General features: G+C 39.5%; 1 protein-coding gene across 5 annotated transcripts in view; it reads left to right on the forward strand.

Annotated features, from left to right (window-relative positions):
- LOC104049877 (protocadherin alpha-C2) overlaps positions 1-23,210 on the forward strand; it is a 94,527-nt gene that overhangs the window by 48,427 nt on the left and 22,890 nt on the right. For all 5 annotated transcript variants that reach the window (XM_064458808.1, XM_064458805.1, XM_064458810.1 and 2 more), the window contains 2 exons: positions 6,993-7,051; positions 7,919-8,007. In XM_064458808.1, coding sequence (XP_064314878.1) covers positions 6,993-7,051; positions 7,919-8,007 — 148 coding nt within the window. The remainder of the gene's footprint in view (positions 1-6,992; positions 7,052-7,918; positions 8,008-23,210) is intronic.

Here is a 23,210-nt window from a genome sequence, read left to right on the forward strand (position 1 = left end):
TCTGATTTATATAAATATAAATCTGATTTTCTGGGGAAAAAAGAGGAGCAATAATTGAAAATGGCTTCACTTTGCATGCAAGGCCAGTAGGAAATCAGTTTAACAGACATATTCCTGTAACATTTTAGGGATCACTCCTCTGAATGCAATGAATTAGCAAATTTTGAACACCAGAGCAGATCAGGCAGTCACAGTAAAGCCAGCCCAAACTCGGAGTACAAAAGTAGGGAGATGTAGAGGGCAAACGAAGGAATGCATGCCTGTGTGGAGTTATGATCCAAAAGAGGAATCAATTATTCAAATAATTCTGTGTGTTATAAACAGAGGTGAAATTCTGAAAAGTTCTACTAATCACAAGTTCTTATCTTAGGCCTTCTCTTCTTAAACTGTCCTGTGGTTGTACATACTGTGAAGATGTATCAGTGCCAGGTGTACATGACAAAATGAGTGAATTTTGTCATTCGCTATTACTACCATTCACTAATTGCCAGTCCCTAGCTAATTACATACTGTGAAATCCTGACTTTCCCTTGTTTCAAGCTCAGCATATGCACTGAAAATGCCATCCATTGCTTAGCAATACTGAATTCTACTTTTTAAGAATAATGATCTTTGTATTACTAGATCTTCAGAGAACTGTGTTTGTCTTTTTCGTTAGAGTGAACTTTTAATCAGTCTTTAAAAGCCCATGTCTTCAATGGTGAAGCATAGCAACAGGCATCGTTGTACTTGCATTGATTTAGAAAGTTAATCTCTGATATGTTGCTACTTTTGGATAATGTGAAGAGGTCTTTCTTTTTTCCTCCTACAGTTTTTGGGAATTGATCTCTTATTAGTTCTTCAGTGATGAGGATGGGACCAGGTGAATGGGCTTTCTATGCATATGGTACATAGGGTTTCACAGAGGCTAATGTTTTCCAAATATTTATACAGTTAGAGGAAAAAGATATCAAAGTTGTTTGGGATTAGTCTCAGTAACACTCCATGCAATAAGGTCTTAGTCCTTTTCATGTTCACTAGTAAGGTCAAAGATGCTAATAATTATTTTACACTAAGTTATGACTGACTTCATTGTGTCATTAGAAGGATGCAGTGGGAGGGAAAACCCAATATATTAAGGTTAGGTAGGGAATTATTCGTATCTGCTGAAGCGCTGATTCCTGTGTGACTATTCTGATTTGTACTGCTAGTGTTGTGATGGTGGGATGGGAGCTTGTTTCTGCAAGACAGCCTGTGCTTCTGCATTCACCGTGCTTGCCTGTATGGCCCTTTATAGGTTTATAAGAATGTTTCAAACCAAGTGTGTTTTGTAAAAGAAGAATTGTACTAACACAGCTTCACTGAAAACCTTAGAAAGGTATTGCTAGCAGGAATCTGGTGATAAGGATCAGAACGTGGTGTTAATGGATACCGTGCTTTCATCAGCTAAATAACTACTGAAAGGTGAGGAGGTAGGCAGTGTAGGCAAAATATAGAGGTAGCAAAATACTGTGGCTTTGTTGCTGGCACTGTGTGAGGTTATGGGCAGCCTGGATTCCTGCCTTTCAAAAGGGGGTGCACACAGATGTGAAAGGGGGGGCATGAAGATGTGATTTTTTTACTGGACACTGCGGGACTGATGATCCGTCATTTTTGGAAGGTTTTAGTGCTTTAATCTGGAGTCCCTTTGCTCATATGCCTGTGAAGATGCCAAGTGGTACCTGAGTAGTTAGTATCTGGTTCTTGGTTTGTCTTTTCATCTCTCCTGTCTTGTTCTTAACATTCTGTGAGGTTAAGCTCATTCCTTATGTCATGCGTTTCATGACAACCTTTTCCCTTCAATGCAGGGAACAACAATCAAATCATCATATGTTCTAATGGAAGTTTTCTGCCCCAGAAGGTAGCCTGGCACATTCCTAATGGTAAATGGCAGACTGGATACTTGATAGAAATAGATATCAGCTCTTATGATGTTTCATGTGATGTTTATAAATAAAATTGTATGGTGCTCTGTGCACTTTTCAGAACGAACAAAAGCTGCACATTAGTGATGGTAAGACCCAGGGGTTCATTGGAGTTTTAGGGTTGTTTGCTTCTGGCTTTTCCTCTGTATTTGCACTTCAAAACCAGCTTGCTAAACAAATGGAAGAAGCCTAAACAACGTTTGAATTGAACACATCTTGTTACTGCTTTAAAACGCAAGCATGTTTTGGTGTCTAAATCTAGTAAACTCACAGTATTGTCTGGAGCAGTCTTTCCAAGAGATTTCTCACAGAGGCTTTAAAGGCATTAATGGTGGAACATCTTACAATCTCAGTTCAAGAACTTAAGCCTTCAAGAAATTCTCCAGCCCTTCTGACATTGTAAAGGTTAACTATGAATGTTTGTTGTGCTTAGTGGCAGCATCTAAACCTGTTCTGCTAAGCAGGGACTGTGCTCTGTGCTTCAGGGCAGTCAGACTCTTGGTTTGATTCTTAGTGCTGTGCCAGCAGAAATATGCATCCAATATTAAGCAAAGGAGTCTTACTTCTCTTGGACTCATTAACTATACTTTAGAGATGCACTTGCCTGTTCACTTCACCTTAGTTTTCTCAGAGCTGGGAATGCAAATTAACACTGCCAGGAAGAAAATCTCTGGGCTTCTGAATTACACCCTTTTCCAGTTTCCATTCTGATTTCTTATATGATAAACACATGTTCAGTCTATAAATAGTTTGTTCTCCAGATTAAATTAATTATAAACATTTACAGAAGGAAATCAGGAGTAGAAACCTCTGTTTCTCCACATGTGTCACCATTGTCTCGCTGGAAAATAAGCAGGGCTGTATGTGGTCAGGGGTTCTAAAAGGCCTTTTATTATTGCTTCAAAGTAGATATTTGATAAATAGACCTTATGTTATTCTGTTATGCATTTGTATGGAAATAGGAATGGAGTGGGATGTTTTTAGCAGTCTCATCATCTGGTAACTGTTTATAAATGTTTGATTCACACTTCTATACCTCAAGCTGGCCATATTCTAACACCCACTGATGTGAACGGTAGCTTTTGCATTGATTTTCATGAATATGGGATCAGGACAACATCAAAAAATTTTAGAAATTCTTTCCATCCCAGGGACAAATCCTTACTGTGTTAAAGTATTAGCTAAAAAAACCAAAAGAACTAAGCAAAATGTTTGCAACAATGTTTTTTCAACTAAATTTATTCTCCATGAACCAATTAAATGATTCTTAAATTAACCCATGCTGTGCAATTTGAAAACACCTATGAAATTTTGCATGAGCTTTTTTGCTACTAAGGTGGGTCCATTTTATATTATACATTCACTTTGTTTATCAGACTTTCAAGCAGGGTTTGTTTTTCATGACTAGTCACATTAATGCGTGTGGTTATGTGGTTGGCAAAATATAACCCTGGTGCCTGGAAGAACCAGCAAGAGCAAAGCATTGGCGTGAGGTGTTCAGCTAGTACAGTGGCAACCACTTCTGTAGGCACCTGGACAGATTTTGATTCATCTCACAACTATGATGACATGTGCTGTTACTAAACCAGAAAAACCAGGTGATGGGAGAAACAGGGAATGGTTGATTATTTTTGTGGTGGATCGTGTGATTTCGTGATTTCCCTCATCTCCACTGATGAGTAGTAAGGACAGGGCTACTGGATTTGATACATGGTCTCTGAAAACCTCTGAGGGAAGTGGCAGACTAAGATCATCTTAAAGTTAGTAGAATGGGCTGGCGTGTGATAAACAGGGACTTGTAATGAGTTGGAAGCTGGGAAGGTAAAAAGAACAATATTATCTTCGTCAGCATCATGTGACATAGCTAGAGTATGGGGATATACAACTGGGAAGCATCTGGACCACTTCAGAGTCTGTATTCCTCTTTGTGCTTCCTCTCTGTACTCATGCTTCCCGGCCAGCTGTGCCTTGTCCTGGTGGCACTGATTATGACATGACACTTTTCGTAGCAAAGCCTGGGACAGGGCTTTCAGAGGAGCCCATTGACAGCTGCTGTGCAGACTCCTGTCCCATGGGACTGTGCTGAAGACACTGCCCTATTTTGAGATGGGCCATATTGTGTCATGACACGGTGACTGTGTGCTCTGTGACAGCACATGTCAATGTGCCAGCTTTCGGTGGGTTGTCTGGTAAAGGTTGACTGTTCATAGCCAACCCAAGCATGCAGATACTGAATGCCTGTCGGATCTGTAAGAAGCAACATTGTTGCATCTGAACTGGGGAAAGAAATTACTGAGCAGGTTTGCTTCTACTATGCTGTTACTTCTATTATTGATCACGCTGGTTTGCTTTTCTCACTTCTAATTGCCCAAACTCATTTAAAGGTGTATTGAAACAACTTTTCTCTTATGACCAGGGGATCTTAAAGAATTAAAGTCTGTAACAAAAGAAGAAGCCATTTACACTGACAAAATTGGAATTTCACCAGTTTTGCCAGTTGCAGGACATTGGCCTGTGGTAACAAAAGTGTGGGACAAATGTGTCCCTTGCTGAGGTCTAAAAGCTTCCAGTCAAGCAGTGCACACACAGTAAAACAGGGTGATAATAGGTTTAGACAAAGACAGACTGCTGCACAACTGCCTGCTCCTTCTGTTCTTCCTGTGAAGACTTTTAAAAGTAGAGAAGTCCCAGACATAGATTTTTAAAATTAAAAACAAACAAACAAACAAAAACCCCAGTCCCTGAATGTATCTGAAAGTCAACTGTGGTAGTAGATCTTTCTATGTCCAGAGTATATTTTTCCAGTCCTGTCCCCTCCTTCTTCTGATCCTCTGGCGCATCGCTACAGCTCTGCCTAAAAAGTAATAGCAAATCGAGAAGTATTTGGGAGTAGCCACAAGATGCCACAGCCTCTGAAGTAGCCTTTGAAAATACCTCAGTCTCCTAATTGCTGCTGTTTCTGTTATGTTGCCATGGTAAATGTTGGTCCATGCATGTAGAGTGAATGAATGATGAATTTCTAACTGATGAGTTTCTCCAGGCATCACCACCCTTTTATGATCTGGTGTCTGTAAGTTCCCACTGTAACAAAACATAGGTTTTTGTTCTCTAGCCAAGAGCTGGGAAGCTCTCTGCTGAAAAACATAAATCTATATACTGTGAGCAAGTGGCCATTTTCCTCTTTTCTCACTCCTACCCAACTTGTGTTAGACTTTTCCAGCTCTTTGATGTAATCTCACTTCATCTGTGTCTTCCTTGGGACTGTGGTAAGACTCCTTCTCCTCACACTGCCTATAAGCCTGTACAAACTAGTAACACACACTTCTCCCATCGCAAAAAAAAAAAAAAAAAAAAGAGCAAAGGTGCGTTTCCCCCACCCTCAGTCCAGCAGTTCCCCTGCTATCAGAAAATCCCCAGCAGAGGAAAAGCCAAATCTTCTGGTGTCAGTGCCCTTCACGCATCAAGAAGGACAAACTGAGGAGAGGGTCTGATCAGGGTGTGTTATTTTCTATCCTCATTCATTGACTGTTACTACATGGTTTACTTTAGAGTTGCTCTGACGTACCTGGGACCGTGGCCAAAATGGAATGAATCAGAAAATACTGGAACCATGCATAATAGACAAGCCACTTTCTGCTAAACTCAGCAAAACCTGAGCATGCCAGAGAACTGGGGGCTATATGGGAAGGAAATTGCTAGCACAGATATTCAATGTGTGGTTGCAAATAGCAGCTGCCTCACTTTTGTGTAATTCAGACGATAAAGAATACTAGGATGTACGTAATCCAAAAGCATCTTGCTCTTGAGTGATGCTGTACCGAGGAAACATGATTATAGAGTGATAGTGTACATTGTAATTGCTCCATTTTTATTTCAATAACACCTATTGATCCAGGGAAAAGCAGACCCCAAACCTCAAGAGGAAAGACAGACTTGGCTTTAAATAATTCAGAGCATTCAACACTTTTTTCTCCTCTTTCAAGTAATGGGACAAACTTAATTTCTGATCTGCCTCCAATAGCTTCAAGAGAATTAAACCATTAGTGTCATTTATTATTTGTGTGTTTGGCAACGCACAAGACACACCAGGAATGAGTGTAGTCCATTATGTTTTGGACATAAGTTCTCTCTTGGAATTCAGGTGCCTGAAGTTAAGCATTGGTTGCGATATCACCTACAGAATAATGTTTTGAGAATCCTAAGAAATAACCTTGTTATGTGCTTAGGGCTTAATTTTAAAGGACCTGAGCTTGCATTCAGTAGCTGTAGTTGAAAACTATTGTGATGGTCCACAGACAATGTAAAAGAGGTTTTCTGGAGCAATTTTTTATCAACAGAGGATTTCTTAACTATCTCCTTATTTAGCAAGCCATTCTGCAGCAGATCAGCATATGCTGAGGTTTGTTGCGTAAAGGGTATTGCTGGCTATTTTCCCCTTCCATCACTTCTGCCTTTCATGAATATGGAGAATGTATTCTTGATATTATGAAAGAACAAGTCTGCCTTTGATCAAAGACTTGCTGCAGTCTGCAAATCTGATAGAATCTAGTGCAGTCCTCTGCAGTACACTAAATGCCAGCAGAAACCTCACAGCAGACAGACTACCCTGCATGTACCCTTCACAGGGGGCTGTATTTATATGTCACCAGGCAGCTGCTATTCAGTGAAGGAGCTCAAGTTTCCTTGGCTTATCAGGTAAACAAACAATGTGTATTATGGGTTTATGATTTTTTTTTTTTTTTTTCCTATGCCCAGAATGTTGATAAATGTACGAAATATCTGCCTACCAGTTTCCAGCATTAAACGTCATTCCACAAAGATCATCTCTAGCCAAAGGCTTTGGCATGCAAACAAGTTTGTTATAGAAACAATCTCTGTGTGTCCATTTGGGAGTTTCTTTAGATTTGTAGAAGGATTTGGCAGTTCTGAATGGTCACAAAGATTGAGTAGCTCCATATAGAGTATTCTGACAAAATTAGCCAGATGCATATGCTTTTCAGCATGTTTAGCATACATTAACAACATTATCTTGGGCTTTTGTTTCTACAGCCAAAACACCCCAATCCTGACTGGCGTTACTCTGCATCCCTAAGGGCAGGAATGCAAAGGTATGTGTGGTGTTTCCCCACATGAAGGGGAATTCTGTCTTTGACCTCTGTGAAAGGACAAAGCTGGCTGACTCCTCTAATGCCCTAGACCGAAGATATCTGTATGCTGAGATAGTTCTGCTGCTGTCACTTCCAATCTCCAAGTGTTACAGATTCAGTCTGACTGCATCTTATGCTATTATTATACTACCATAGGTCTGTGGTTTTTTTTGTTTTACCTCCTGCTTTTTTATATATTGACTGTCAAGGCACAATTGCTCCAATTATTGAATTATTTAACTGTGATTATACACTTTCCTGTTTACTTTAAAGCTCCCAATACTCATCTATGCTGATATGTTTCAATAGACTGTGCTTAGCATTTTCCATCTTCTTGTTTCATGTTACCATAAAAGAATGCTGCTCCTGCAGTTGGTTTATTAATCATGTGGTGCAATCAAGATGATTAACACAATTTAAAGGATATTTTGAAGATATAAAATGGATTTTCAAAGAAGAAAAATTGAGGCTGTGTCCAAATCTATTTAGACATCTTTGAAAGTCTTCTGCCTAACATCGCAAGCAGTCTCTGCTATAACTTGCTACTGAAAATTTCTCTCTGAATTGTTCATGAGAACCATTCAGTAACCCAGGAAGGTGGAATCTGTTAAAGTAGCATAATGACAGAAGCTCAGAACCAACTCCACCAACTTTTTATTACTTGATTTAATGCTAATACATCATAACAGCAAAGAAGGTGTGTAACTTACTTGTTAGTGACTTCCAGTCAATGAAAACAAAGTGTCCTACAAGTATGTTTGTTTTATAAACAAACTGCCCAGGGCAGCGGGGAACTGTATAATCTGATTATGATATATGCTTATTCAGTGCTGTGCATATGGAGGAGGCAGGAGTCCTACGTGGAGGACCAGGAGGGCCGGATCAGCAGTGGCCAACAGTCTCCAGTGCTACTCCAGGTAAGGATGTGAAAATCCAAATATATGTGAGGAACTGATGTTAACTGAAGTAGATTTCCTAATGCTTCCATCTTAGTTTTTCTTCTGTTTTCTGGGTCTGAGTAAAGTTGTTGTAAAGTAGTCTGTGGAATCTAGATAGAGTGGAATAATAAAGCATAAAATAAATTTTTTTCTTTATTCAGTCTCAGATGAGCAGTGGAGATAAGAGTCCTTCATCCCACATTTCATCCTGCCCTTTAGATGTTATTGGTTTGTGTAATGAAAGGGCTTCGGTTCTGATGTGTGTATTCAGATTCAAAATGCTTGGGTCTAGAGCTGATTTGCCCTCCATTTCAAAAGAACAGTAAAACTGGAGTAGGAGCTTATTAGCTCTCCCTTTATGATTTTTACAAACCCAGTAAATCTCTTTGAATGTCTCTTCTCATTTTCTGTGGTGAAATCAGACCTGGGTTTTTTTTGCTAGCTATTTTTATTCACTAGTACATGATGATGGAAACTAAACTATTATTTGCTTGTCAAAATAAATACCAAAAATACATTATCAGAATATAGCTTCATTTACTGAGTCAATGACTGATGACTTCGCAGCAGTCAACAGAATTGGGAAAAGATCCTCACTGAGTTAAGAAAATAAGATTACCTGTATCTTTTGCAGTGCAGTCAATAAAATTTTCTCAATTTTTATGTTGGAGCAGGAATAATACAGAGAGATAGTGGAGCAGCCAGTCACTGGTGTGATCAGCGGTTTCAGTCATGTCCAAACTAAGCTGTCAATTTAGTGGATCTCCTCTGTAGGGTTGTGAGCCCTGTATGACAGCTCTGTGTGCATTGTGAGTCCTCCAGAAATTCAGATGAGGAGTGATGATCATGTCACAGAAGTCAAAGGCTGAGAAGTGGGGTCTCCAGCAGAAAAAATGAGAGCTGCTTTATTCAATACTTCTTGGTGCAAAACTTTCCTTAAGTGGGCTTAAGTGGGAATTTTAGCTGGATAAAGGGCGAGGAGCAACTTCAGGACCTGTAATCATGGTTAAAACATATCCATGAATTAATGGTGCCCCACAAAACCTGCACTGGTGTTTCAGAAGAATTGTTTGCTGAAACAGATTTGGAAATTAACATAATATATAATGGGCCCCTAGGCTGTAATTACCTGGTTTTCCTGTGCTCTTCCCTCTGTTGCAGGCTTTGCAGGAAGATAGAGCTCATGCCTGTTATGAAGGGCTTGAGCTTGCATTTGAAAATGTCACCGCAAGTACACTCTAACCTTTACAAGGGGTTCCCTCAGGCTTTTCAGCTGCACTAATCATCCTTGACTGAGTGCTTAGCGTATTACCTTATACCAAGTTCAGTATAGATGCAAATATTCACCCAGGTGTTTGCTTGCTGGTAATGCAGATTTCTAAGTACCTGAATATAAATGCAAATGTAGAATGGTCCAGTCTTCTGATGAGGTCCATTGGCATTTGGGTCCCAGAGCCCTGTTCCCACTATCTGGACTCCTGCTATTCTTCTTGGGTCTTGTCATTTTAGACTCACTTTGGGAACATGAACATCTCTGTGTTTGAGCAGCAGCAGTAACCCTTGGCTCTTATTGCTCTTCCCTGCGTGTACATGCGAAGAGGCATTTCTGCAATGAATGCAGGCCTGTCACACATGCTGCTCTGTATGTTCGTGGCTATGTAGGGTGGAGAAAAGTATAAGGCATAGTGTGAGGAGAAGCTGGCAGGAGGCCCTGTGGAGCTGGGCAGCTGAAGAGGTGACAGTCCAAGCGCCAAGGCTGTTTACTCTGGCCCTTGGACTGAGCATTGTAGATGATTGTTCCTCTGTGGCTTTTATTTCCAGGTAATATATTCAAACAGTTTTCAAGAAATATCTTCAGCAACAGGAAAATTTTCTGCCATACAGGAAAATGTGACTAATTAAAATTGCATTACTGAATATCCACACTAGTTACGGCTGCCTTTAAATCCAGTTTTTGTGAATCAGGTTCCTCATAAATGATTAGTTTTTCCTGCACAGTGAAGACTTGTTTGGGATTAGTGACCCTGACGTAACATTAATTAGCGCTTTTTTTAGTGTGTTTCGGGTAATATTCTCCTCTTGTAAGCAAAAGCTACAGATATCCCTGGTCCTTAATAGCAAACGGGCAATTCATAGGGAAATGTCTGTTAGGATTAATGATTGTGTTAATTCTAATAGCTTAAGTACATCATGATGCATCACATTTTCAGCAATTTACTCCCACTGTTTCAGACTCCTACCTGCAGTTTCCCACAAATATCTCTTTCAATGCTTCTTTCTTTTTCTGACTTAGGTTCAAGACCTGTAATATTTTTCTCCAGGTTAACATACACAACTGATGCTTTTCAGAAGAGATGCAACTCATTATGGTCAATTGCAGTCAGTTGAGTCAACAAATGCATTTGCTCCTGACATATCATCTGCATATGAATGGAATGCACCTGTGTCCAGATAAACTCCTAGATAAGCTATTTGTTATTTGTGTTGTCATCAGCATACTGTGGCAACTGCAGGTCTCAACTTCTGATTACTAGAAACCACTTCCAAGACTGTTCCGTGCACATGTTCTCCATGCAGTTGTTTTAGTCAATTGAGTAGTCCCGATCAGTTTGTCACTAAACTGTTCATTTAATTTAACAATCCACAAAAGCCACAGATAAGATGCCTCACAGAGACAGATTCAGAGAGTTAATCAATGAGAGCATTCAAAGATGATGTCATAGGAACACTTTAAGAAGGATGGAAAAAGTCAAGTGTTAAATCAGTAAATCCTTAATTCCTAATGCATAGCTGCACTCGCACGTCACATGATGTTTCAGCAAATATGTGTTGTCCAAGAAAAACCTGGTCCTACATGTGACTGACAACACTCCTATTGATTTTATTGCATATTTCACCATGCAGGGGACAGTGAATCTCAATTAATTTTTAAATTGTCTTTACATTGTCTTATTCATCAATCTAATAGTTTGTAGGTTTGAAGTCAGGATACTTCCAAGTGAGGTAGTACAAGAAGGCTCAAACTCCCTCTGGGTAGAGGATAGCATGGGGTTTAGCTTTCTGGCGCATCTGATTTGTGCCCCACATGCTATACAGTGAGTCCAGGAAATGCAGACAGATTTCTGGTTCCTGCTCTATGTCCTTCGACAGATTTGGCAATTTTATCAGACTTTGTATAGGTGACCACTAATCTGAGTGAACTTTGTTTTCTGGTTGGCTAACTTGGAATAAACGGAGCTTGATTTGCAGAAATGGTGGGAGATTGTAATAGAAACTAAGATGAACAGAAACTTTACTCTAAACATACCACACAGAAGATTGTGAATAAATCAGACCCATATATAGCTCAGAGCTTAGAATTGGTGGGCATTAGACAAATCTGTATGAACTTCTCTGTGCTCCAGGTTCCAACCTACAAAACAGAATTGGTAATGCAAGTGCTTAACAAAACAGTCTAAAGGTGCATCCATAGCACATATTAGACCCAGGAGAATGATACGGTTTTGTGATAAAAACAGTCATGAGGAATTTAAAATCCTCTATTCAATGTAGGCTTTATATTGTACAACAAATACGGCACTGGGCCACACAACTTATATGTAGAGGGAAAAAATACTTCAATTCAGACAACTCTGTAAACAAAAGAGGAAAGGACCTTATAGAAAAATCTGCATCTGAAATTTGGAAGCACATAGGTGAAGACAGTGGGTGAATACTGGCATCTCTGAAGTCCATGGCAAATAGCCCACTGACTTCAGGGAACCTAGGATTTCAGTGTCTAGTCTTACAAATATGCACAAGTGACTGAATTAAGGTTGCACAGGCAAATGCAATCCTAAAATATACTAATTATATGCTTCTAATTTTGCAGTGGTGATATTCTTCTAAGCATATCTGTCATTTTTGTCTCCTTTTCCCAGGTAATTAGCTGGGAAAGAGAGGTGGTAGCCTTGTTTTTTAAAGCACCCTTATGAAAACAGCAATTAAACTGTGTGAGAATCTGCTGATCTTCCATGCTTGACATTCGTGGTGCATATATTTATCCCTTAAACTGGCCAAGTAAACAGCAGTAGTAATATTGGCTGCTATTCCTTTAGAGAAATAAGCAGGAAAGACAGGTTAGCTGTGGGTTTCATAGCTACTTGAAAAGGCAGGGGAATATTATAACCAAGAAACCCAGAGATCAACTCTAGGTCTGAAGAGGATTGTATGTGCTATATATGTATGTATATATTTTATATATATGTATATGTGTGTGTGTATATAAAATCTTTATACAAAGATGTATATAGCTTCTTGTTTCCCATTACCCCAAGCCTGACTCTTTCAATGTTTGTCCTATGAAGTTTTTGTCTATCACAGTTTTCTTCTCTTTATTCAGTTTTTCCTGCTGTTCCTTACCTCCTGCCTAACCATGACCTTTTTACACATGCCATGCTAGCTAGGGATATTCCATGTCTGCATACTCTCAGACTGTCCTGAAAGACTATAGAGACTCCTAGGTTTTATGCTGGGAACTACAGTTGCTCTGGAATAGATTTCTGTTTTTCTTGGAGGATGGTTCCTGCTCCAATCAGCTGGAATGCAGAAGAGGTCCACTGATGGGGCATGGGCTGTAGAATAAGTGGTGAATACTGAAAATTACATGAGCAGCAAGTATAAATATGGCAAATAAGGAAAATGGTCTGAAAGGTAAAGCCAGTCTTCCTAGTAAGTTTTGTACTGCTGGTTTGGGGTAGAGTCTTCTGAACTGAATAACTGTGGGAAAGCTGTGAAGAAAAGCAAGGGGCTGCTTGCATGAATTTTAATAAAAATGGCCAAGAATGCCTTGATAAGAGAAGAAATAATTATAATTACCTAGTGTAAGTTGCAGTATACACAATTCTGTGTTCCACAGACTAAATTGTATGTCAAGCAAGTAAATCCTTCTTGAATAAGAACACTCTGTTAGAAAGAGACACTTTATTCTAATGGAACAGTATGAGAAGGGCCCAGAAGAGAGATGGGGCATTAGTGTAAATAGGAGAGATCTGAGCAGAGAAATCTAAGGACGTGAGTGGGGACACCAGTAAAAATCTTGCAGTAGGAAGGCGAGCATAGAGTATCTGGTAGAGGAAAACAATTGGAAAAGGATGCTAGAAGGTCTACAGGAGATAGATATTATTGGGAATGGCGCAGTGTAGATTCTTAAGTGACTGCTGAGCATAGGTCACCGGAAAGAAGATTGGCACACTGAGATTGTGATGAGGGGGACAGAAAGCCACACTGAGGTTGGTTGTTCTTTTCATGGAATAATCATTTGATCTCTCTGCATCTTTGAGCCCATTTAAAATCAGCACAGAAAGGAATGAACGATTTTTTTGTTTTAAGTTTGGCTCTCTCACTATTGCAACAGACACTGTTGTTGAAATTGAGCAGGCATAACGCTCCAGTAAAAGCTCACAGGGGACCACAGCACTGTCACAAGCCTCTTGGCTTCTGAAGTATTTTCCTAAAAATTCAGTTTAAAGAGAAAGAGCCTAAGAAAATAACTGAGTGCTATAAGACCTCAGGTACAACATATTTCATATGGTATAGCTTTACACTGTGGTTGTAAATGGAGAACAATTTCTTCTTAAATGTCAGTGAGTTTCTATTCACCTTCTTCCAATGACCGACCTTATCTACAGAAAAAGGGGCTAGTTAAGACTCGTCAAGCAGTCACTGCAAAGAATATGCAGGGGCCAAAAATGCTGCTACTTTGAGACTGTTAAAGGTTAACTTACAAATAACAGCACAGAACACTGGTCTGGCTGAACTTTAGCAGTTCATTGATTAAAGCTGTAAAAGATAATAACTAAATATCAACTCAGAATGCAAATCTGGGATCTCGGTTTGTTGCAGAATGTTGCAGCTGTTTAAAATGGAAGGAGATAGAAAATGCAGCTGTGCACATCTGTACCCTCTGTACTTATTTTAATTGATAACCAATTTTTAATGAAATTTCATAATTCCAACTTTCAAAACCAGAAATACCTACATATCAAAATACCAGCTCTAAGAATCATACTTAAGTGGTCTAAGAACCACTGTGATAATATGTGTAATATTTTAAAAGGAGAAAATAGGAAAAATACAGAATAGCAAAGTTATTCACATTTGTTGTAAAAATTAGTCTTCAAATCAGAGACACAATAAATGCCCAAATGAAAGTCATAAGCAGTTTAACTAGTTCCTAAGCCTACATAGTAAAGTATCATAGAGATTTAGTTGGCAGCCTCTTGTAATCATGGAAAAAATCATCCCCATAAACCATACAAAAATCACTATTTAAGCTGCAGCATCTCTCCCAGCTCAGTAGAGTCTGGAGAAGGAAATCATGCCAGCTTTCTCATGTGGATGCAGAGCAATGATACTATACTGAAATAGAAATAATCTGCTAGGTCCATATAAGGCTAAATCCCTCTCTTTTATCTCATATTTTGACCTTGGTCACTGAATTATCAAGTTAATTCCACCTAGTTGTTGAGACCTTCAACGTGGTGACAGTCCTCAGTTTTGCCCCTACTCTCACTATGCTTTATTCCCAGGATATTCCCTCTATACTTCCTGCTCTCCAGCTTTCCAATTCTGTTTCCTCCATTTTCACCTCTTTCCTGCCACTTATCTCTTTTGCCAAGTATGCACCTCTCTCTTCCCTATTTCTCTTCAAAACTTGTTTATTCCTTTCATCTAACGACTCTGGTCTCTTCCTGCTTATCTGTCCATTCTGTGTCCTCTCTGTATTGTTAGTCCAGGAATGCTGAAATGTAGATCACTGGCTGGGCCACACATCACCTTTTCAATATTTCACACTGAACTAAGAGTTTTCTGTGATAAATGCTTCTCATTTCTGGCAGCCTGATGGAAGCTGGAGGGGGCTGAGAATTTCAGAAACTGCTTGGGCTGAAGAAAAGCATTTTGAAATCAGAAAGATTTTTCAAAAGAACATGTCAAAAATGTAAATATTTTTATGAAAGATGCAGCTTGACATACTGATTATTTTTTAAAAGCTGATGACTCTTCTAACCAGGAACTCCTCTGCTTCACCGCATGCAAGCTATCATTGAACCAGCAGTTTGGGCTTTCAGTATTTGCAGCCAGGACTAGGTTAGCTTAGATTTCATTCGGCTGAGTGGGCAAAGAAAGGAGGGGAATATAGAAACTGCAGTCATGGTTTGGATACTGTTAAACTGACTTTCTGTTATTTTGTTATTTTCCTCTTAGCTCCAAAAAAAACCATGACTGACCTGAAATAACATCTGTGATCTTTATCACTGAGTCCATTATTTTTCAGCGGAGTGTATCAAGTAAATTAGATGACATGGATGAGAGATTTAATAGTGTGTGATACTTAAGTCCTTGAAGATTCACTGTAAGGAAAAGAAAGGACTCATCAGAATTTGAAAAAGGCTAATGCTGGAAACCTCAGTGTTGTGTGGTCTGTTTGTCTTGATATATTTGACTAAGACTGTGTTTCCATTTTGGCTACGACAGAGAACAGTCTTAAAAGAGTTTATGTCTATATACTGTGGAGAATTCTTCATTCCACCTACTGCAAGTGAGAGGAACTAACCTTTCTCATTAGCCCCAGGCAATGCAGAATCCATTTGGGCATCCTGTTATTTAGTCAAGTCCCTATGCATGTGCAGCCCAGCCATCTAGATTAGGGCCACATTTGTCCCTGATTGGAGCCAGTTGTTGAATTTGCCAAAGTGGAGATGACTATGTCCAGCTTCTGATCTCCACGTGGGTGATTTTTCCAATGCATATTTCTTGAAGGTTCATGTAAGACTGATAGCTCCAGTGAGATACTAATGACACAAGAAACTTGCAAACTTTCTAAAACCTGGAATAAAATAAAAGTAGCAGGAGCAAAAGGTTAGTGGTTTTTTTTGTGACTGAGTAATATGAAGCAGGTGTTCCCAAACTGTGGACAAAAGCTGCTGCAGCTCAAGACTTTGTCACTTTAAGCAGTTCAGCTGGCTATAATTTCTATATTTAGGTGCTAGGAGAAAGTTTAATGCCAGTAACTCCTTGTCTACTTAATTAATCTTTTCCTATAATAATTTCTTTACTTCCTCAAAATGGACATTACAGTTGCACCTAAAAAATATTTCTCATTTGATAGCTGTTACTAACTCTACTCTTTGTTTTAAGAACAAAGTAACATTTCTTGAAAAGTACCTGGGTTTTATTATGATTAACTTTGTTATGTCTGTAATGGCAAATAGTTTGTTAACTCTTCTGAATCAAACACCAAAATGTCCAGCTAGTTTATCAGGTTTGCCACCCTGATTAACCTACCATCTAGAGGTTAGTCACACCCCAAATGATGCTGTAACTGAGCAAAAAGATGGGTGGAGCCAACACTTCTCACAGAAAAATAGATTTGCCAGATGATGTGATTGATTCCTAGACATCTGGTAGGAAACTATTTTGTAAATAAAATAAAGGTCGATTTTCAAATCTAAGCAACTTTTTCATTTGTCCATTGCTCTAGGCATGTGCTTCTTTGTGATCTTGGTAACAATACCAGGGAGTTTGTCCTGCATGCCTACTGGAAATATTCTGTAGCTACGCAGAAGACATGGATTTCGATTCTCACCTCTATTATTTTCTCAGAGGTTTCAATAAATAAATAGAAAAATCACTGACTTGCAGCTGCACTACCTTGGGTTGTGATCGTGTCAGAAATTCTAAGCTAAGCAAGTGTTTATCTGGTCACTACTTTGAGGAACTGATGGTAATCAAATTGTTTCTACATGAGCTTACAGCTGTTTTATTGTCTCACTGTTGTGCCTCCCTTTTTGTGTGTGTTTTGGGTTTTTTCCTCTTTCTGTACCACTGTGGGCTTAATTTTATTCTTTTTAGATTTTCTTAAAAGAAAATATAGTCAAGTAAATTAAGAACAACATATCGTATTCATGATCCCAGAGGAATTTCCACCTTGTTATCTCTTGCAGTATACACTTTTTGTGTTCACTTTTTGATAGAAAATAGGTGGATAAAATAAGGAAGGTTCTAAGCAAATCTGAGAAATTTTGATCTGGAATGTATTTATATTGCAAACAACGGAAGGAGAAAAGAGGTTGTGGGAGTACAGACCATTCTGTGATATTACATCTTCCCCTAATGGATGTCTGCCTGAGTGCAGCACTTTGCTGTACACAAGGGTCATGAATGTATTTTTCATGTGTTACAAAAAGAAACTGGGCATTGCTTCAGTGTCTGTTATTAATGTTGTAGTGTGGCAGTGCAAATAGCAAAAGACGAGCCTTGCCTTACGGAACTTTCCACTTATATGAGTAGGGCAAAGTCTGGGAACACAAGGGAAAGGGAATGATCATTACTGTGGTTTAAAAAGGAAAAAAACAAGGTGCAGAAAAATTAAAAGTATTCTTATCACACAATGCTCTATGGTGATGCTGAGGACTGGATCAACATCCACCTGGCCCCAAATGCTCTCACTACAGCAGGGATGAACAAAGAATAACAGAGCTGCGAGCCTGTTTCAGAGCATCTTTCCCTGCTCCTCTCCAGCCTGCTGAGCCATAGAGAGCCCATTAAGTCCGGGCTTCCTGAACACTTTGTAATTATTGTATCAGCCTTTGTGTTTCACTGCTGTGCTTACAGGCCCTTTGCCTGCTATGTCAGGCCTTTAGCAGCTCACAAGCCCTGCTGTTAAAGAGGAAGGCAGAAGCTGCCTCACATTCCTCTTGTCCATTATATTTCTCTCTTTTGCACCCCCCAATCTCTTTGCCATATCCTTGCTTTGGTGGGACTGCCAGAATAGAACTGGCCTGCAAAAAGCAGAGAACACAATACTGCAATACCGTACATATTTTTCCAGCACATATTCTGATTATTTATGTAACATTGACCTAGAGATGTTGAGTTTACTTTGAGAGCTAAACTCTGAATTCATTTGGTCATTACTTGTATGCACTCAGAGGGTATAATGAGAGAGGTAAAACAGTAATAGCAGCATACAAAGCCATCCCCTTCATCATGGGGATTTAATTCTCAGAAAATCAAGGCTCTGGCTGTGGAGGGAATGAATCTGAATGCAGCTTCTCTGCTCTTGTCTTGTATGATTACAGTCACCCATCCCTAAAAGCATCCCCTTTTAGCATGCACATACAGCTAGAAAAATAAATGGGTTGATTAGGAAGAAAAAAAACCCACAAACCCTTTGTGGTCTTGTGGAAATTGTTTCTATGTGTTTATGTTGAGAAAAATAGTGTGCTGCTTCTACTTGTACAAGTAGATAGGACAGGTTCAGAGAAGGCAGGGGAGACTTGGTACAGCCTGCAGGAACTTGTGCAGGGCCTGCGTGCCGCAGCTCAGCGTGCAGTGCCAGCATCAAATACCAAAAGGCAACCAGAGCAAAACAGTTAACAGCAACAGCTTATCCTACAACAAATGCTATCAAGGAGGCTGGAGCTAGAATATAATTCATTGGTAGCAATTTGAACATGATGAAATTAAATTACTTATATTTTGATTGATTTTCTTACTAGGAACAGAGCAAGTGCTTCATTTGCATTTGTTAGTGGCCCAGTTCTGCTTGCGCCTGCCTCCCATGACTGGTTTTTTGACTGTTAAGAAAAGTAGCTGTTGAAAAAGCAAGTAAGATTTGTTGACTGGCAAGCAAATCCTGTGCCAATGGATTCACAGGCTCTCTTGGACTGTGTGTGCTATGCTGCTGCATAGAGTGGGGTGGGATTTCAGGGGCTGTAAAGGGAGTTCAATCTCCACGTAAAGGTCAGATCTCAGGCATGTAATACTGAAGCACGCAGAAGGCAGGCTGTTGCATAGGCTGGGAGTTGCACTGATTAAATACCTGATTGTGCAGCTAATCTTCTTACGTTCATTTAGACAATTAATAGCAAGAATGTTCCTTTGCCCTTCCCTCTCTGCATTTGTCCCTGTGGTTGCTAGAGCTGGCCAAAGGATTTTGCCTTAGGTTATACCTTCTTATCCTGTAATCTAACTGACTTGGCCTAGTGCCTGGTCCTATAGATTGCTTATTCTAGCTAGGTTGTTCAAACCTTGAAAATGAAATATCTAGTTATTCCAAGAGGCAAGCTCTAGTCTTCAAGTAATTTCAGCAGGTTTTCCACATTCAGATTTTTTAATACATTGGGAGGCACTTGGAAATCAGGAAACCATAGTCTGAGCTCAAAAACAATCAAGAAAGTCCTGAATGTTCTTTAGTTCTCTTGATTTAATTTTCTGATATTTTTGTTGCACATAATTGCTTGAATATGTTAGCTGAGCTTAAAGAAAAAATAGAATTTTGTAAGACTCAATAAAATCAGAAGGGTTTTGAACAAAGGCAGTGAGTGAAGAATGGAAAAACCTGTATTAAAAATATCAACATAATACTGAAAAAATGCAGAATGAACAATTCTGCCCCCAGGTTTCCTTCAAACACTGCCTGCAGACTTTATAACATTGCTTTCAAGACACAAAATCCAGCCTGGATTTTTCATTACCAAGGGATATTATGCATTAAAGACATCTCAGGATCTGCAGTTGCAGATTATATTTTCCTTCCTCACACTCTCAGTTTTTCACTATCTCATGCTGTATTACTTTTCTGTGATCCTCTATGCTCCCAGGAGCAAGAGGCTGTCATTTTAGTGGTAAATCAACTTGCATGCCTACAGTGGTGTTTAAGTAGTCATAATTAATGAGTACAGTAACTGCATACTTTGTCTTCAGTGGTCACCATACCATTTCAAACTGGTCCCATTGTCATCTCAGACAGTATAAACAGACAGACTGTAATGGTAAACAGTGTCCTTTCCAGATGACTGGAGTCAAATGTATTCAGTCACATGTAGAGGATAAACTGGTCCAAAGAAGTAACCTGCAACTGTGGCATGCATAGACCATCAGCAGAAGGCATGTGCTAGCACCACACTACTTTTCATTAGGTTTCCAAGGGATTTGTTCTCTCTAGTTATCATGCATAATGCTGCAAAAATTACCTGTTCTTGGTAGATTATTATCTTGCTGCAAATTTATGCTAAGTAGGTAGCAGCATCTCCCACATGTGTAGCTGGAAACAGAAGAACTAAAATAAATGAATACCATTAGCGTCATATTATCTATCTCAATTATTCCCAGACTTCACTGCCATTGGGAGAAATAAAGCACAGTAATCAATATCATGTTTTGCTTTTAATTCAGCGTATTTCCTGTTGAGAAAGAAAGGTTACAGAGTTTCACAAGGACCACACACACTGTGGTCTACTCTGGATCCCTGTCTTTACCCCTCTGAAGAGTGCAGGTGCAGTAATATAGTAAAACTATTTTCAGTAGTGAAATTTCAAGACAGAATAAAGTACGTTTCTGTTGTTCCACACTGTAAATCAGGATATCCATCTCAGTGTACAGACTTTCAAACTGCAGCTAAACCTATCTAGAAGACCTGTTAATGGGAAAGAGAACTACTTACTTCTGGGCTGACAGGCAAAATAATTTGGTGATCCTAATCCAGTTCCCAACTGGCAATTTGCCACGTCAGAGAAAATACTATGACAACTGAAACTAATTGGCAGCCCTAGGAGGGAGGCCAGTGGGTCAAGCAGACTAAATCCATGCAGGTCAACATCTGATCTTTTCTGAGACATGTTGTCTAGACAGTATGATGGGAAGCTCAGAGCATTTCTGCCAGCTTCGTAGCTTTCTCAGTGAAGAATATGTTCCCAGCCATGAATACTTATACTATGACTGTTTATTTCTTGATGCATTTTATGACTCTTCAAACTGTATGTCAAATATAATTTTAAAAGCTTAATCCTCATCAAGGTTTACAATTAGCCTCCTTATTCTTGCCTGGTATTTTGCTTTTTGCCATTCCCAGATGGCAAGTGTTTGTAACAGACATTGCAGAAACTGCATCTGGGTCCTTCATAGCTATGATATTAGGTCAGCCCTGGCTGGAGATCTGTGATGATAGCTTCACTGTAATCTGCAGATTCTCCTATCCTTTTGTTCATTTCATGTGATTAATTTGAATTAAAACACTAGTTTAAGAACTTTTCAGTTTCTTCATGTGGTGTGAAAAGTCATCAGAGGATGGAATGCAGGTAAAAGTAAGATGTAGGTGTTTCTTCCTGCTTCATACTAATCTTCCAGGCAGCCTTAGAACACATTCTGCTGGTGCATTAAAGGAGGGTAAGAGGCAGTTAAAGTTCCTCTTTGAGAAGAGGTGCAACAACCTTGTGTTAACTAGTACTCAGTACTCTGCAGTACTCACTGCAGAGTTGCTAGAAAACCAAAATAAAAACAGCAGATCTTTGCTGCCATTTGTCTTTGTGCGTGTGTGTGATGGTTATGCAAGGCTGTTGAGGATGGAGGGAGGAGACAGGCTGCACAAACTAGAGTTTGCACTAGGAAGCTGATCTCTGACCTGATGTCTGAAGTCCTGTATGTGTAGGACCAGGCTTACTGCAAGTAGTTTTAATTTTGAAAGAGGTTAGTTTTCAACTTTAGGACAATGGGATGCTTCCCTGCTCTTAACCAGCTTGTATTTCAAGGAACATGGAAGCAGCTGGCAGGGAAGATAGTAAGGCTTGTAACAGGGAAGAGCTTGTCTGCATTTCAGGGAGGCCATGTGGACTAAATATATGGCCTTTGTGTAGTTCCATATCAGCTTATACCAGTCTAAGTCTAGGATTTTGGGGTTTGCTTTTTCTTTTAGTTCTTGCCATATATTCCAGTCCTTTCTCAAATCAGCATTGTTTCTCTGACTATAGAGTTAGTGGGTTCAGGGAGCTGATCTGCCTGAAAAGGCTTGTGTAGGCTTAATTTTCAACTCAGCTGCTGATGAGAAGTAATACTGGCACAAAAAAGGGTAGGGGCACCACAAGCCAAATGGTGGAGCTGCATCTTCAGAACAAAGGACTGTTGTATTTGTAGAGAATCAACCCTCTGAAAACATGGTGGGCAAAAGAGGAAGAACTGATCTTGTTGTAAAGTTGATCGTAACAGATAATGGAGAGAAAAGGAAGATAAGAACTTTCATTATCTGAATAAGAGCAACATAAACAATGAAAGAGATACTATGTCCAAGAACAATGAAGCATTTGATAAGGGGTTTGAGAAGTATAGTAATCCCCTGACAGAATTAATTATTCTAAAATATGTTATTTTTGAAGTATATATATGAAGTAAAATATCAAATAGATATGCAATAGATACAATAGATATGCATAGATACATAGAACTCCAGCACTGGAGACACTGATTTCTGAAATCAGAGGTGAGATACAGATGGGTTACAGATATGCTGTAACAAGAACTTAGGCTATGCTCAGCATGCGTGGCTCCTCCATATTGCAGTGAACTTGCAAAAATACTGAACATTTCTCCAATTTGTGCTCCCTTGTTTGCTTATGCAGAGCCTCAGGAGTGGATAAACACTGCAAAAGTCAGAAAGAATAAACAAACAAACAAACCACCAGTTACATCGGAGAAATGCTCAGGTCTTTAGGAGGCGGATCAAAGTTTGACTGCTACGAACACAAGACAAGTGTACTAGGTCAACATGTAAGAAACTAAGAATCAGGAAAAAGCAGAGGATGGGGTTTTGGTTTAACTTTGGTCACCTGTGGGGTAAATGATAGCATCCCAGTTGGTCACACAAACTTGTGAGCTCAAGCAAATTTTGGTGGAGAAAAATGACATGTTACATTTAGTTTGTCACTTCTTAAAGTGGGTAGCTAAAACAGATCAGCTGAATTATGTTCACCAAATTTCCACTTAAATATGAGAAAAAACTTATTTACTGTGAGGTTCCCTGGGGTGCCTTAAAAGGAGTGTGGCCAGCAGGTTGAGGAAGGTATTCCTCCCCCTCTACTCCACCCTAGTGAGGCCACATCTGGAGTACTGCATCCATTTCGGGGCTCCCCAGATCAAGAAAGACAGGGAGCTACTGGAGAGAGTCCAGCCGAGAACTACAAAGATGGTCAGGGTATTGGAGCATCTCATTTAGGAGGAAAGGCTGAGACCTGGGTTTGTTTAGCTTGGAGAAGAGAAGACTGAGAGGCGTTCTTATCACTGCTTATAAATAACTGAAGGGTGGGTGTCAAGAGGATGGGGCCAGAGTCTTTTCAGTGGTGCTCAGCAACAGGACAAGGAGCAATGGG

Source organism: Phalacrocorax carbo, chromosome 8 (assembly GCF_963921805.1).
Source record: "Phalacrocorax carbo chromosome 8, bPhaCar2.1, whole genome shotgun sequence".
NCBI lineage: Eukaryota > Metazoa > Chordata > Aves > Suliformes > Phalacrocoracidae > Phalacrocorax > Phalacrocorax carbo.